This window comes from Callithrix jacchus, chromosome 1, assembly GCF_049354715.1.
Source record: "Callithrix jacchus isolate 240 chromosome 1, calJac240_pri, whole genome shotgun sequence".
Classification (NCBI taxonomy): Eukaryota; Metazoa; Chordata; class Mammalia; order Primates; family Cebidae; genus Callithrix; species Callithrix jacchus.
In genome coordinates this window covers 219,087,260-219,102,712 of record NC_133502.1, presented here as the reverse complement: position 1 = coordinate 219,102,712, position 15,453 = coordinate 219,087,260, and the positions used below count along the sequence as shown (strand labels likewise).

At 54.2% G+C, this 15,453-nt stretch overlaps 2 protein-coding genes across 3 annotated transcripts; both read left to right on the top strand.

The window, feature by feature from the left end:
• Window positions 1-8,792: 8,792 nt before the first annotated feature.
• On the top strand, window positions 8,793-10,833 carry CIMAP1B (ciliary microtubule associated protein 1B). The gene is made up of 7 exons (XM_078344520.1): window positions 8,793-8,822; window positions 9,199-9,341; window positions 9,536-9,739; window positions 10,003-10,107; window positions 10,220-10,341; window positions 10,425-10,565; window positions 10,699-10,833. Exons 2-7 carry the CDS (start codon window positions 9,233-9,235, stop codon window positions 10,777-10,779), a joined length of 762 nt encoding a protein of 253 aa, XP_078200646.1. The 5' UTR covers window positions 8,793-8,822; window positions 9,199-9,232; the 3' UTR covers window positions 10,780-10,833.
• Window positions 10,834-11,218: 385 nt separating this feature from the next.
• TYMP (thymidine phosphorylase) lies at window positions 11,219-15,359 on the top strand. Of its 2 annotated transcripts, none has more exons than XM_035274707.3 (10): window positions 11,219-11,338; window positions 11,493-11,744; window positions 11,870-12,072; window positions 12,561-12,659; window positions 13,462-13,591; window positions 13,898-14,016; window positions 14,395-14,557; window positions 14,640-14,870; window positions 14,979-15,119; window positions 15,194-15,359. In XM_035274707.3, the coding sequence occupies exons 2-10, from the start codon at window positions 11,531-11,533 to the stop codon at window positions 15,340-15,342; spliced, it is 1,449 nt and encodes a 482-aa protein (XP_035130598.3). In that variant the 5' UTR covers window positions 11,219-11,338; window positions 11,493-11,530; the 3' UTR covers window positions 15,343-15,359. The 2 variants fall into 2 exon arrangements, with proteins under 2 accessions (XP_035130598.3, XP_078200613.1); XM_078344487.1 differs by having other exon boundaries at window positions 13,808-14,016.
• The last annotated feature ends 94 nt before the right edge of the window (window positions 15,360-15,453 follow it).

The window sequence follows — 15,453 nt, the reverse complement described above, 5'->3', positions numbered from 1 at the left end:
GATTACAGGCGCGCGCCACCATGCCCAGCTAATTTTTGTATTTTTAGTAGAGATGGGGTTTCACCTTGTTGACCAGGATGGTCTCCATCTCTTGACCTCCTGATCCACCCGCCTCGGCCTCCCAAAGTGCTGGGATTACAGGCGTGAGCCACCATGCCCGGCCGTTTTTCTTAATGCAAACATATACCTTGCATACTTTTCCCTATTAAAAACACATCTTACTTTCTCCATATATCTTTCATATTTATGTTCATTTTCATATACAGTTGTTTCCTTTTACCCTTACTACTTGTAGTTTTAGTTACATATATTAATTAAATGTCTTAACCCTTAGGAACCAAATATCTAGTGAAAATTAGGAAGCACATGATTTTGTAATTTTTTTTTTTTTGAGACGGAATCTCACTCTGTCGCCCAGGCTAGAGTGCACTGGTGCTATCGCGGCTCACTGCAACCAACACCTCCTGGGTTCAAGTGATTCTCCTGCCTCAGCCTCCTGGGTAGCTGGAATTACAGGCCCACACCACCATGCCTAGCTAAGTTTTTATATTTTTAGTAGAGACAGCGTTTCACCATGTTGGCCAGGATGGTCTCCATTTCTTGACATTGAGATCCACCTGCCTCGGCCTCCCAAAGTGCTGGAATTACAGGTGTGAGCCACTGCGCCCTGCCCCAGGCAGACATATTATTATAACATTCAACAAAACTGTGTTCATTTCAGTTTATTTTTCTTGTTGACAAATTTTGTAACAAATATGAGTTTGATTAACAAATCTAGGTAGAATATCCATTTTTACTAAATCACCAATATTCTTATTTATTAAAGATTAATCAAGCCACATGAACTTCAAAAGTATTTGGGTTACTTTTTTTTTTCTGAGAAAATACTTAAAAATACTTTTTTTTTTTTTTAGACTGAGTCTTGCTCTGTTCCCCAGGCTAGAGTACAGTGATTCAATCTTGGCTCACTGCAACATCCACCTCCTGGGATCAGGCCATTATCCTGTCTCAGCCTGCCCAGTAGCTGGGATTACAGGCCACCACACCCAGCTAATTTTTGTATTTTTAGTAAACACTGCTTTTCTCCATGTTGGCCAGGCTGGTCTCCAACTCCTGAGCATAGGTGGTCCACCCGCCTCTGCCTCCCAAAGTGCTGGGATTACAGGCCTGAGCCGGCCATAAATACCTATTTTTCTCTGGCCAATGACAAAAATGTCAGAGATAAGTATTTGTCTATTTGTTACTGGGAAAACGAGGAAGCACACTGAAGAAATCACTTGATTAGTTACAGTTATGCTGCTGCCTTCTTCGTCTAGTTGGGAAGTCCCTAGTTACACAATCAAGTGTTGGCTGGCTGCTTATGATTGGCTGGGCTTAAGTTTCTCTTCTGCCTAACATAACCATTTACGAGAAATGAAATGACTCCAGTTAAGCTTCACTTGTTTTCCATTGAGGCAAGGTTGAGGTCACTTCCAACGCCCAACTGATTTGTCTGTTCAGGGATTCTTCAGGCCTGGTATCATTTTAATATTTAACCCATGAAAGGTAATTATGCTGAAGTTTCACAGTAATCTTTTACAGTTGGGAAAATTAAGTCTTCCTGCAATCGGACAGGACCTTACTGCAGATGTCAAATATGAGTCCACCAACGTAAGGGTCATTGGTGAGGACGACAGAAACCTCAGAGGTTATATTCATCCAATGTCCCTCGACCTGCTAACTCATGAAAATCCGCTGAGAAAGCTAAGTGCAGAGCACAGGAGGCCGCCGCTTGTTTATGATCAGCGTATCACAGTGATTGCTTCTGCCACGTCTCCAGCCCAGGAGTGCTGCAGTGCCCTGAGCTCCTTACCCACGTACACACTCTCGGTCAGGGGCAGCAAAGTGTTTGTGCAAAGAGCTGGATTCTAACTGTCTTTGCCTTTGCAGGTCATATGGTCTCCTGCCACTACTCAAGTCTGCGATTGTAGCACAAAACCAACCTCAAAAAATAGTAAACAAAAGAATGTGGCTGCATTCCAGTAAAATTTTATTTATGGAAACAGGAGGTGGGCTGGACTTGGTGACCCTGCACTAAGCGGTCCCATCTATTCCTGTGGCTTGTGCAAGTCTCGCAGGTCGGCATCTCCAACCTGGACCTCTCCGCCGCATCTGCCATTTACCGTCTTCACGGGGTGGGAGAAGACATCTCAAGACTCATGTGCTCACATCAGGACTCTTGCTTTTCCACGGCGCTGGATGTGCTCAATTGTATTCAGCTGCCATTCTCACCTCCTTTTGAAGTTTATTTTCCTGTATTTCAGAACCTAAAATACAAATGCTGCAATGCTATGTTTTGCAGAGTCCCTTGCAGTCAGATTTGGATTCAGGGCAATTGTGCAAGATGTGAAAAGCAGCAATGACCAAAGAGGCCTCTGCCCTGTGCTGACTCTGCTGGCAAGCAGGGCTGTGGAGACTCAGCCGCTGCTGAGGAAGGCCTGGGCAGTTTTGGGGTGTGGCATCAGGATCCCCGGCGGGTTCCTGATCTCAGAATCACAGTTACCCAGGTCTCCACTTAAGCTCAGTAGTCCCAAGGACCACCTTTCAGTAATTACACCACCAGTTCATCCAGCGATTCTGTAATATTCCTCATAATAAATCCATTTTGGCCGGGCACTGTGGCTCACGCCTGTAATCCCAGCACTTTGGGATTACAAAGTCAAGAGATCGAGACTATCCTGGCTAACACCGTGAAACCCCATCTGTACTCAAAATACAAAAAAATAGCTGTGCTGGTGGCACGCGCCTATAGTCCCAGCTACTCAAGAGGCTGAGGCAGGAGAAGTGCTTGAACCCGGGAGGCAGACGTTGCAGTGAGCCATGATTGCACAACTGCACTGCAGCCTGGGCAACAGAGCAAGACTCCATCTCAAAATAACTAACTAAATAAAAATAAATCCATTTCTACCTTGAACACTTAGAGTGGTTTCTGTTATCTGCACGGAGCCCTGACTGATACACTCACTGAACCTCGGTTGTCTTCACCTCAGAAAATCTTTATCATAACAGAGTTAGTTCCAATCAGAAGGGAAAAACCACCCAGGAATGTGAACAGGAGAAACATTAACATAGAGAATCTCTACCTAGTAAGACGAGGTTAAGAGCAGAAGTAGAGAAAAGAGGACGGAAAGGGATTCAGAAGCAGCAGATACAGAATGTTGCTTCGATGGCCGGGCTTCAGGAGCAAGGAAAAGTCCAGGAATGCACGGAGCTGCCCCAGCCCAGGGCCCAGCCAGGCTGATGCATGAAATTAACCATCGAATGTGGTTTAATATCTAGAAGCCTTTTCATTCCTTTCTTGTTTTAGAATTTTTTTTGGCAATTGAACACATTTTTGCATATGAACTTTAAATTTCTGTTTTCCTATTTTTAACATTGGATTCTAACTGGAATTAAATATTTATATTCATTGAGGAGTTTTTCTTTGTTTGTGACAGAGTCTTGCTCTGTCCCCCAGACTGGAGTGCAGTGACGCAGTCTTGGTTCCCTGCAACCTCCACCTGCCAGGTTCAAGCAATTCCTACGCCTCAGCTGGGATTACACGCCTGGTTAAAATAATCATGCCCGGTTAATTTTGTATTTTTAGTAAAGATGAGTTTTCACCAGGTTGGCCAGGCTGGTCTCCAACTCCTGACTGCAAGTGATCCACCTGCCTCAGCCTCCCAAAGTCCTGGGATTATAGGCCTGAGCCACTGCACGTGGGCTCATCTTCCCATCTGGTTCAGAGGCCTACTCCAAGGGTAATGGACATCTTAAAGCTTTAGCCATCTGAATTGGTAACCTTAACTTGTTCTATTTTATCAAAAACATAAGTTAAATCCAAATGTCCTTTTATACACTGGTGAATATAAGTGACTATGTTTTACTGTTTTTTGACAAAAAGTTTCAAGTGAAAGGCCAGAAAAGCTTTGTGTTGTCTATGTTTTTATGTGTGTATGTTATTTTAATTTACAAAGAGCTCTGTTTAATTGGCATAAAGAAAAAAAGCAGTTAAATTAAGTAATTTAAGAGCGTACTGTTTTTACCATTTTTATACTGTATGTAAGAAACATAGGGACAAGCACAGTGGCTCACGCCTATAATCCCAGAACTTTGGGAGGCCAATGCAGGAGGATTGAAGTCAGTTTGACACCAGCCTGAGCCACCAAACAAGACCCCATTTCTACAACAACAACAACTAAAATAGCTGAGTGTCTCTATTAAAAGACAGAATAAAATAAAATAAAAAATCATTATGCAAACTGAGTTCATCATTTTACTTCACTCTGTATGATCCTTTTAAAACCCTGCACCTGTCCAACGTCTGCAGAAGTACAACTCCTAACAGATAATGCTGGCACAGCACTTTGACACGATAGCCAGCACCCGATAAAATGAAACTTAATAATTAACTCCAGGCTGACTTAACCTGACAGCTACTCCTCCCAAATCTCCTTCCAGCTGCTCAGATGGGGTTCAATTGGTTTTGACAGCGATTTGAAATTGCTGGCCATTGTCCCAACATGGCACCAAATCAACCTGGACAGGTCCATCTTGGCACCAAAGGACAATCAAGACCTAACCAGAGGATAATTGATCAGTGATGTCTTCAGAGAAAGTTTTTTTTGTTGGTTTTTGTTTTTTGTTTTTTGTTTAGATTGAGTATCACTCTGTCACCCAGGCTGGAATGCAATGGCACAGTCTCTGCTCACTGCAACCTCTGCCTCCCGGGTTCCGTGATTCTCTTGCCTCAACTTCCTGAGTAGCTGGGATTACAGGTGCACACCACCACACCCAGCTAATTTTTGTATTTTTAGTAGAGACAGGGTTTCAGCATGTTGGCCAAGCTAGTCTCGAACTCCTGACCTCAGGTGATCCGCCCGCCTCAGCCTCCCAAAGTGCTGGAATTACAGGTGTGAGCCACCATGCCCAGCCTCAGGAAAAGATCTTCATCAAAAGGAGGAAATGTAAAAATTGCCAATATCAAGATGGAGTCACTTGCGTCAAACTGAAACAAAATAAGACGTTAAGAAGGGGTGGGGTCCTTCATGCACACATGCCTATGAGAAGAACCATTACAAAAGTCTCTGAAGGCCTCACGCACATATGCCTGTAAAAATAACTTTTTTTCTAAAGAGTCTTGCCGTGTCACCCAGGCTAAAATGCAGTGGTGTGATCACAGCTCACTGTAAGCTCCACCTGCTGGGTTCAAGGGATTCTTCTGCCTCAGCCTCCTGAGTAGCTGGGATTACAGGTACCTGTTACCACGCCCAGTAATTTTTGTATTTTTAGTAGAAATGGGGTTTCACCAGGTTGGCCAGGCTGGTCTCAAACTCCTGACCTCCAGTGATCCACCCACCTCATCTTCCCAAAGTGCTGGGCTTACAGGTGTGAGCCACCATGCTTGGCCTGTAAAGATAACTTTTGACAAGCATTTTCCAACCTGCAGCTTGCTACATGAGTCACAAGGAAGGCTAGCCAGATGTACAAAGAACAGTTGGCTGACACACTGTCTCCACTAATAAGCCGATGTCAACTCCTGCAATAAACCCCTGTAACCAATGTTCTCTTTGCTTCACAGCTTCTGTGGGCCGGGCACACTCATGCCTGTAACTCCAGCACTTTCGGAGTCCACAGTGGGAGGATCACTTCAACCCAGAATTCAAAACCAGCCTGGGCAACATGGTGAGACCCTATCTCTACAAAAATTTTTTTTTTTAATTAGCCAGGCATGGTGGTGAATGCCTGTAGTCCCTGCTACTCAGAAGGCTGAGGTGGAAGGATCACCTGAGCCCCGAAGGTCGAGGCTGCAGTGAGCCATGATCACACCACAACACTCCAGCCTGGGCGACAGAGCAACACCTTGTTTCAAAACAAATAAATAATAATAAAGTTTAAAATAAACAAAAACGTAGGCCAAGGCAGGCAGATCAGCTGAAGTCAGGAGTTCAAGACCAGCCTGGCCAACACGGTGAAACTCTGTCTCTACTAAAAATACAAAAATTGGCTGGGCACGGTGGTGCACGCCTGTAGTCCCAGTTACCTGGGAGGCTGAGCCAGGATGATCCCTTGAACTCAGGAGGCAGAGGTTGCAGTGAGCTGAGATAGCGCCACTGCACTCCAGCCTGAGTGACAGGGCAAGACTCCACCTCAACAAACATAAAAAAGTAAAAAATAAAAATAAACAAAAACATACCTTACATATACTTCTGTTTGTTTTTTTTTTGAGACGGAGTTTCACTCTTGTTACCCAGGCTGGAGTGCAATGGTGCATCTCAGCTCACCGCAACCGCCGCCTCCTGGGTTCAAGCAATTCTCCTCCCTCAGCCTCCTGACTAGCTGGGATTACAGGCACGCACCACCGTGCCCAGCTAATTTTTTGTATTTTTAGTAGAGACGGGGTTTCACCATGTTGACCAGGATGGTCTCGATCTCTTGACCTCGTGATCCACACGCCTCGGCCTCCCAAAGTGCTGGGATTACAGGCACGCGCCGCCGTGCCCAGCTAAGTATACTTCTGTTTGACTTTTATAAGCATCCCCTTACCTCAGCCTCCTTGAGTGTGCCCAGGTTTGCCACGGCACACGTAGTCGGTATCGCAGTGCTTCTGCACATTCCCAGTAGTTTAGGTTGACACCCTTTACTACTACTCTCTCTCCTTTTCCGGAACGTGAAGTGTATGCTGGAGCTGGAACATACATCGTGCAGCGGTAAGGACTAAGGATGGGAACGCAGAGCCTGGTGCCTAGAGGCTTCCTGGAGCTGGGTGCCAGCCTGGCTAATTACTTCTGGACTTCATTACCTGAGTCCCCGGAAATACTTCTAGGCATCTAATCAATTGGGGGAAGGCATTTGTTTTGGGGGTGGGTTGTTACTTACTGCCAAATGTAATTTCTAGCTGATACATACAGAAAATTGTCTGTTAAATTGTTCTGCTCCTTAGGTTCATTACGTAACTCGTTATGCTAAAAAATCACTCGTTTTTCCAGGTTTTTACATTTGTCTCAGTCACACAATGAAATATGTTAAATTATCTTACCTTATCGTATATTGGTATTTCATTTTCTCATTCTTAATGTTGTATACTTTTACTCCTCCCCATTGATCAATCGAGCTCACTGATGTGTTGTCTCTAAAATAGTTATTATATTTAATCTTTCTACTACTTTGTGTTAGTTCCTGTTTCATTCGTTTAGCTTACTTAATTGTTTTTCCATATGTGAGATAAATACTAAGCTTCTTGAATCTTTTCTTCATTAATAATGTAGTCAGCCGGGCATGGTGGCTCACTTCTGTAATCCCAGCACTTTGGGAAGCCAAGGCAGGCAGTTCTTTTGAGCCCAGGTGTTCAAGGCTGGCCTGGGCAACATGGTGAAACCCTTCTCTATCAAAAATACAAAAAGTTAGCCAAGCGCAGTGGTGCATGTCTGCGGTTCCAGCTACCTGGGAGGCTGAGAAGGGAAGATCTTTCGAGCCTGGGAGGCAGAGATTGCAGTGAGCTGAGATGGGCCCCTGCATTCCAGCCTGGTGACAGTGAGACTCTGTCTCAAATAATAATAATGAAGTCATTCTAAAATGACTATACATTTTCCTCAGAACACAGCTTTAGCTGCCTCCTATAGGAATTGGGTGGGAAGGGATTCTACCTTTGCAGTGTTTGATATACAGTTTGTAACTCCAGATGAGTTTCTGACAAGTTTTGATCCAGGGTTTTAAAAAAGATTTATCAATTTCAAAACATTTGTTTGCTGCCTTGTTTTTTTTGTTTTGTTGAGATAAGGTCTCTCTCTGTTACCCAGGCTGGAGTCCAGTGGTGGGATTACTGCTCACTGCAGCATCCAACTCCCAGGCTCAAGAGATCCTCCCACCTCAGCCCCCAACCTCATAGCTGGGACTGCAGGTGTGCACCATCACACCCAGCTAATTTTCAAAAGTTTTTTGTCAAGATGGGGTCTCACTGTATTGCCCAGGCTAAGTTTCTTTTTTTTTAACAATTTGTTTTTTGGGGGGACGGAGTTTCCCTCTTGTTACCCAGACTGGAGTGCAATGGCCCGATCTCGGCTCACCACAACCTCTGCCTCCTGGGTTCAAGCAATTCTCCTGCCTCAGCCTCCCGAGTAGCTGGGATTACAGGTGCACACCACCATGCCCAGCTAATTTTTGTATTTTTAGTAGAGACGGGGTTTCACCTTGTTGACCAGGATGGTCTCGATCTCTTGACCTCGTGATCCACCCGCCTCGGCCTCCCAAAGTGCTGGGATTACAGGCGTGAGCCACTGTGTCCGGCCTCTTTTTTTTTAACATTTTGTTTGCTTAGAATTGTATTCAGTTGTAATCAAATCATGTGTCACATCATTTTTTCAACTTGTATGATTATTTTGTGGCCCAATACATAATTGTTTTTTTGCAAATATTTCATGGGCTTAAATGGATGTAAAATTCCCTACACACAATTAAATTGAGTGTGTGGTTTGCATTATTCATTTCCTTTATTCCCATCCTTGCTTTTCTTCTGCAGATTTGTCTAATTTTATGAGTGTACTGAGGCTTGGGTAAGTGTGAGGCTAGAGTTCTGGGTGCCCCAACCTACTGTCCTGCCCATGCTACAGAATCCACGGAGAGGCCCAGTGGCGGCACTGGGTGTGGGGGTGGGGGGGCGGAGCCAGGTTAGGGATAGGGAGGCAGTCAGTCTGGTTGCCAGGAAGCGGGAAAGGGCCACAATGGGGTCTGGGAGGTGGGCGGGGCGGAGCATGGGTGTCCAGCTACGTCGCTTTGTTTTCCCACGCCAGGGGCTACCATCACAGGTCAGTGCACCTCGGGGCCTCCCCTCGGGGGACCGGGTCCCCCACACCAGGCCCTCCCCGGGGCACCTTTTCCCAACACCACGAAAATCTCCTGCCCGCCCCCGCCAGATGATTCCCTTCCCAAAATCTGGGTCTAAACTTGTCCCCAGCCAGTTGACGACCCTACCCAGCCCTCCCCAGAGTCAGGAGCGGAGTGATAGCCTTGAACCGGCTCCAGCCCCACGCCCCTCAGAGCCGGGAGGGAAGCTCATGTTTGTTTTGCGGGCGCCCGGGACACCGACCAGGCCCCGCCCTGCGCTAATCCCAGGGTAGCGGGCTAGTGCTCTCCCCGAGAATCTGGGGTGGAGGGGCCGTTCCCACCGCCCTCTGTCCACAGGTGCTGCGAGCCGTAAGCGCCCCCCACCCGCGATATGGGCTCGGACGCCTGGGTAGGCCCTTGGCGGCCACACCGGCCTCGCGGCCCCATCGCGGCGCACTACCGAGGCCCGGGGCCCAAATACAAGCTGCCGCCCAACACCGGTAGCAGGGGCGGGCCCCGGGATTGAGGGGGTGGGATGGTGCCCGGAGAGGGAAAGGGAAGTGACGGGTGAGGTCTGTGCTTGGGGCCGAACCGGGCCTGTGAGCGGGGAGAGGGGGCTCTGTGCCGGGGGAGGATCCGTGTTCCACGTGGGGGTGGGGCTGGCCCGGCCCGGCGCTGACTCCGATGCTCCCAGGCTACGTTCTGCATGACCCGTCGCGACCCCGAGCCCCCGCCTTCAGCTTCGGCGCGCGCCTCCCCACGCAGCGGACGACTTGCGGCCCCGGGCCCGGCCACCTGGTGCCCGCCCGCATGACCGTGCGCGGCCCGGACAGCGCCCCCGCCTACTCCATCTACGGCCGCCCGCGCCACTCAGCGCCCTTCCCCACTCCGGGACCCGGTCAGCACCCCCAGGACCCTGGCCACCCCGACGCCGAACTGCCTCCAGGGAGGCCCACCTGGGAACCCCCCACCTGAACCCCGACTCCCCCTCGGATACCCTAACACCGCATATTCGGTACCCCCATATCCGGATCTCAAATCCCCAACCTCGAGCCCCCCGGGGCTTTGAGAAATAGTAGCTCAGATTCCCCCCCTAGTCCCAGGGGCACCCACCAGGCCCGCACCCAGCTCCCGCCCCCACACCCTTGATCCGCCCGGCAGGCAGGTACTTCCCGGAGCGAGCGGGGAACGCGACGTACCCCAGCGCGCCTCAGCACACCATTGCTCCCCGAAACTGGGGTGTCCATGCGGAGCAGCAGAGCCCAGGTGAGGCCTGAAAGGCCCATCCCAGCACTATGGGCCTTCCCACTCCTGGCCGGGGGCCACCCCGAGCCTGTCCGCTCAGACCCGCTATCCCCGAGCCCCGGCTCCTCTCCAGGTCCGGGGTCCTATACTGTGCCCTCGCTCTTGGGTCCGCGAGTCATCGGCAAAGTCTCCGCCCCAAATTACTCCATCTGCGGCCGCAGAGCAGCTGGCAGTTTCTTCGAGGACCTCAGCAAGGTGGGGGACGGGCGGGGCGGACGCAGGGTGTCCCTGGTCCGCCGCAGTGAAGGCGGCAGCCAGCACCCTCTGCCCTCCCGCAGACCCCGGGCCCCTGCGCCTACCACGTGGTGAGCACGGGGGTCTACAAGTCCCGGGCCCCCCAGTTCACGATGCTGGCGCGGACTTCGCTCCCCCAAGACAGCACGCAGAAGCCGGGGCCCGCAGCTTACAACGTGGACCAGGTGGTCTTGAGTCCAGGGTCAAGGGTCAGGGGCGGGGCGGGGGGGGGAACTGAGGTCGGAGTTATGGGATCAGGGTCCCCGGCGCGGAGGGGACGCCGGTCCCGCGAGCTCAGCGGCGTCTCTGGGCCCGCAGCACCGCAAGCCCCGCGGCTGGACCTTCGGGATCCGGCACTCGGACTACCTGGTCCCTCTGGTGACCGACGTGGACAACTGACCCGCCGGGCGGGCGCGGCCCCACACTTGTTTGCTTAAAGTTTGCGAGCCCGCACCGCGTCCGCCTCTCTGTCTCTCTCTCTGCGCGCCCCGGGGCGAGGCCAGGGGCGGGGCCGAGTCCGAACTCCGAACCCAACGGGGCGGGGCCCGAGCGTCCGGAGAGGCCCAGCCCCGCGCCACGTCGGAACCTTGAGACCCCAGAGGGCGGGATGGGCGACGCTCGGGCGCTACAGACACCGAAGGGCCGCGACGGGCGGGACAGGCCAGTGGTCGCGGCCGCCCACGGCACCGGGCCCGAAAATCCCGCGTATCCGGGAGCATCTGCGGATAGGCCGGGACGCGGCGCGCAGGGGTTAGCGGGCGGAGGCGACTGCCGAGCCCCGCCCACCAGACGGCCCCACCTGCCCTCTGCCCTGGGGCGCCACCGCCCTGCCGCTGGCAGTGCACTGCTGTGCGCGAACCCCGCTGTGCGCGAAGCCCGCGGTCCGGACCCGTGGACGAGGCGGGGTATCCCGGGCTGGGATCCGGAGGAGGTGGGCGAGGGCAGCTGTCCTGAGCAGGTACGGGCCGGGCTCAGGTCGTGAGGCCGGAAAGCGGGAGCCAGACTCGGACAAGGGCGACACAGACCCGGGACCCAGGGGTGGACACCAGGGAGACGCGGAAAGGGGTCGGAACAGGAGCACGTGGCTCAGACATCAACACCGCTGGCCGCAGGTCCCAGACGTGCCAGGCATCCCCGCAGGCCGGGAGCGATGGCGGCCTCGATGACCCGGGGAACCCGGGCCCCACCCAGGCCTGGTGACCTCTCCGGAGAAGGGACCCAGGGACTTCCCAACCTCTCGCTAGAGCCTAAGCAGCTTCCAGAGCTGATCCGCATGAAGCGAGATGGAGGCCGCCTGAGCGAAGCGGACATCAGGGGCTTCGTGGCTGCTGTGGTGAACGGGAGCGCGCAGGGCACACAGATCGGTGGGTGGGGAGGGTTGGGTGCCCCGATCCCGGCCGGGAGGTCAGCAGAGACTGTCGGTCCCTGGGGGTGATACAGTGCCCCACCGCTGTGGGCTACCACCCTCACGCATACCCCCATATACCAGGGGCCATGCTCATGGCCATCCGACTTCGGGGCATGGATCTGGAGGAGACCTCGGTGCTGACCCAGGCCCTGGCCCAGTCAGGGCAGCAGCTGGAGTGGCCAGAGGCCTGGCACCAGCAGCTTGTGGACAAGCATTCCACAGGGGGTGTGGGTGACAAGGTCAGCCTGGTCCTGGCACCTGCCCTGGCTGCATGTGGCTGCAAGGTTAGAAACCACCCCCTTTCCAGACCAGAGCCTATGACCCTAGTCAGCAACCAGGCCATCCACAGGTAGCTCCCAACCTCAAGCCTGGTCCAAAGACCCCAAGCCAGGACGGAGGCTTCTCCCCAGCACAGAGCTTGTGGCCCCTCTGGTTCCAGACCAGGCCCCCTTGGAGCAGGCAAAAGATCCACTGATGGAATGCAGACCCTTTCCCCTTAGGTCCCCAGACAGCTCCCCCAAGGGATAAGTAAGGACTTCTCTCCCTCTGCCCCTACCCTTGTTTCCCCCCAGGGATGGGTACCAACCTCCTCCCCTACTGACACTTCTCAACCAAGAAAACTTCCTTCCCATTCCCTCACTGGCTGGGAACCCCTATAGCTGCTTAAATACTTTCTAAATTCAGCTGAAGTCCTATCCAGGGAAGGTGAGGGGATGCATGGGGGTGTGGGGGAGAGGTACTGTGCAGGGTACTCAGCATCCCTGCCCACCAGGTGCCAATGATCAGCGGACGTGGTCTGGGGCATACAGGAGGCACCTTGGATAAGCTGGAGTCTATTCCTGGATTCAATGTCATCCAGAGCCCAGAGCAGGTATGGGGGTGGGGTGGGGGGGTGCTGATGAGTCTTTGATCCGGGTTGATGAAAACACGACACTGGCCAGGATCACTAAAGGATCACTGGTGGATCATTGGGGTCACTATTGAGGTTATCCCTCAAAGCTGCTCATGTCATTGGACCTGGGTCAAACTCATCAGTGGAACTCATCAGGATCATAAATGAGGAGTTGGTCAAAATCACAGATGGCTGGCCTGGCACGGCGGCTCACACCTGTAATCCTAGCACTTGGGAAGGCTGTGGTGGGCAGATCACTTGAACCCAGTTCAACACCAGCCTGAATAGTAAGGCAAAACCCCATCTCTACAAAATAAAAAAATTAGCTTCATGTGGTGGTGTGCCTGTGATTCCAGCTACTCAGGGGGCTGAGGCAGGAGGATCACTTGAGCCTGGTAGGTCTAGGCTGCAGTAAGCCGTGACCGTGGCACTGCACTCCAAGCTGGGAAACAGAGTGAGACCCCATCCCAGCACTTTGGGAGGCAGAGGAGGGAGGACCCACTTGAGCCCAGTGGGAGATGAGCCTGGGTAATATAGTGAGACTTCCATCTCTACAAAAAAGCAGGGAGTGGGAAAAGCCCACTGTGGTGGTGCACGCCTCTAGTCCCAGCTATTGGGAAGTGGAGGTGGGAGGATCACTTAAGCCCAGGAGGCAGAGGTCACGGTGAGCCGGGATTCTGCCAGCTGCACTCCAGCCTGGACAAGAGGACAAGACTTTCTCTCGGGGGAGGGGGGGGCTGCTGTTACCGGAGGTCACTGAGAATAGGGGGTGTCTGACCAGATGCAAGTGCTGCTGGAGCAGGCAGGCTGCTGTATCGTGGGCCAGAGTGAGCAGCTGGTCCCTGCGGACGGAATCCTATATGCAGCCAGAGATGTGACAGCCACCGTGGACAGCCTGCCACTCATCACAGGTGACCTGATCCATGGCCTGCTTCTGCATGTTACGGGCCCCTGACCTCTGACCTCAGTCAGGGTCCTCTTAGTTCACTTGTTAGGAGTCACCTGACTGCCTGCACCCTCCCCCCCCCATCACAAGATGCCTGACCACTACCTTGTGGGGTGGCCTGATACACAACCCACTAGGTGCTGCCACCCCCATCATAAGGGACTTGACCCTCAATACTCAGGGCGCCTGACCCCAAAGTCGGCATCCCCCAAGTCTCCCAGGAAGCTCCAGGCTCTCCATTGTCTCCAATTGCCTCTGCCTCCCCACAAAGCCTCCATCCTCAGTAAGAAGGTCGTGGAGGGGCTGTCTGCTCTGGTGATAGACGTTAAGTTTGGAGGGGCCGCCGTCTTCCCCAACCAGGAGCAGGCCCGGGAGCTGGCAAGGACGCTGGTGAGTGGTGTGGCGTCTCCCTGGGGGTGCGTCTTGATGTGGATCCAGCCTACCCGTCACCCTTCCGTCCCCACTGCCTCCCTCCTCTCAGCAGCCCTGCCTGACCCCAAACCCACCGTTTCCTGCCCGAAGTCCCTCCCTCTCTGATGGCCCCAGAACCTCCTGTCCCTTCCCCAGGCCCAGGCACAAGGTCCTCCTGGCCCCAGGTCGAGGTGTGGCACTTCCCTCGCTTCTGTTCCCCACCCCAATCCTTTCCTGATTTCATCCTGGGGGGCTGGCAACCCCCAGGGTGAAAAGTGCAGAGGGGCTGGAGTTCGATGAAGAACGGGCTGCAGGAGGCCCCGCTATGTAGGGTCCACGCTGAGCCTCTCTCCACAGGTTGGCGTGGGAGCAGACCTGGGGCTTCGGGTCGCGGCAGCGCTGACCGCCATGGACAAGCCCCTGGGCCGCTGCGTGGGCAACGCCCTGGAGGTGGAGGAGGCGCTGCTCTGCATGGATGGCGCAGGCCCGTCGGACCTAAGGGACCTGGTCACCAGGCTCGGTGAGAACTAGGAGCTGGGAATGGGGCTTCTCGCCGGGGCCGCCCCCGCCCGGCCACACCTAAACTCCGTCCCCGCCCACAGGGGGCGCCCTGCTCTGGCTCAGCGGACACGCCGCGACCCAGGCCCAAGGCGCTGCCCGGGTGGCCGCGGCGCTGGACGACGGCTCGGCCCTTGGCCGCTTCGAGCTGATGCTGGCGGCGCAGGGCGTGGATCCCAGCCTGGCCCGAGCCCTGTGCTCCGGGAGCCCCGCACAGCGCCGGCAGCTGCTGCCCCGCGCCCGGGAACAAGAGGAGCTGCTGGCGCCCGCGGATGGTGAGCGTCGAGGGAACCCCGTCATCCCGTCTCCGCCATCCCCTTCCCTTCCCGAGCCCCTGCCCTGCCCCTTCCCGAGCCCCCGCCTCTCAGGCCCTCTCCCCGCAGGCACCGTGGAGCTGGTCCGGGCACTGCCGCTGGCGCAGGTGCTGCACGAGCTCGGGGCCGGGCGCAGCCGCGCGGGGGAGCCGCTCCGCCTCGGGGTGGGCGCGGAGCTGCTGGTCGACGTGGGTCAGAAGCTAAGCCGTGGTGAGCGCCGCCCCCGCGCCGCCGACCCTGACCCCGCCCCGGCCGCGCGGCCTCTGACGCCCCTTGCCCTGCAGGGACGCCCTGGCTCCGCGTGCACCTGGACGGCCCCCCACTCAGCGGCCTGCAACGCCGCGCCCTGCAACACGCGCTCGTGCTCTCGGACCGCGCGCCCTTCACCGCCCCCTCGCCCTTCGCGGAGCTCGTCCTGCCGCCGCAACAATAAAGCTCTTTCGCCGCGAAGCCTTGTCCGTGCCTGGCGCGCCGGGGTGGAAGCCCAGGGATCCGGAGCCGCGGGGCTGGGGGCGAGGAGGGGGCGCAGGCTCGGCAAACACGT

Coding starts and splice junctions, on each gene's coding strand:
- TYMP (XM_078344487.1), top strand. CDS start 11,531: ATGGCGGCCTCGATGACCCGGGGAACCCGGGCCCCACCCAGGCCTGGT. Junction 12,073..12,560: donor TGGCTGCATGTGGCTGCAAG/GTTAGAAACCAC, acceptor CCTGCCCACCAG/GTGCCAATGATCAGCGGACG. Junction 12,660..13,461: donor TCATCCAGAGCCCAGAGCAG/GTATGGGGGTGG, acceptor GTGTCTGACCAG/ATGCAAGTGCTGCTGGAGCA.
- CIMAP1B (XM_078344520.1), top strand. CDS start 9,233: ATGGGCTCGGACGCCTGGGTAGGCCCTTGGCGGCCACACCGGCCTCGC. Junction 9,342..9,535: donor CAAGCTGCCGCCCAACACCG/GTAGCAGGGGCG, acceptor CGATGCTCCCAG/GCTACGTTCTGCATGACCCG. Junction 9,740..10,002: donor CTTCCCCACTCCGGGACCCG/GTCAGCACCCCC, acceptor TCCGCCCGGCAG/GCAGGTACTTCCCGGAGCGA.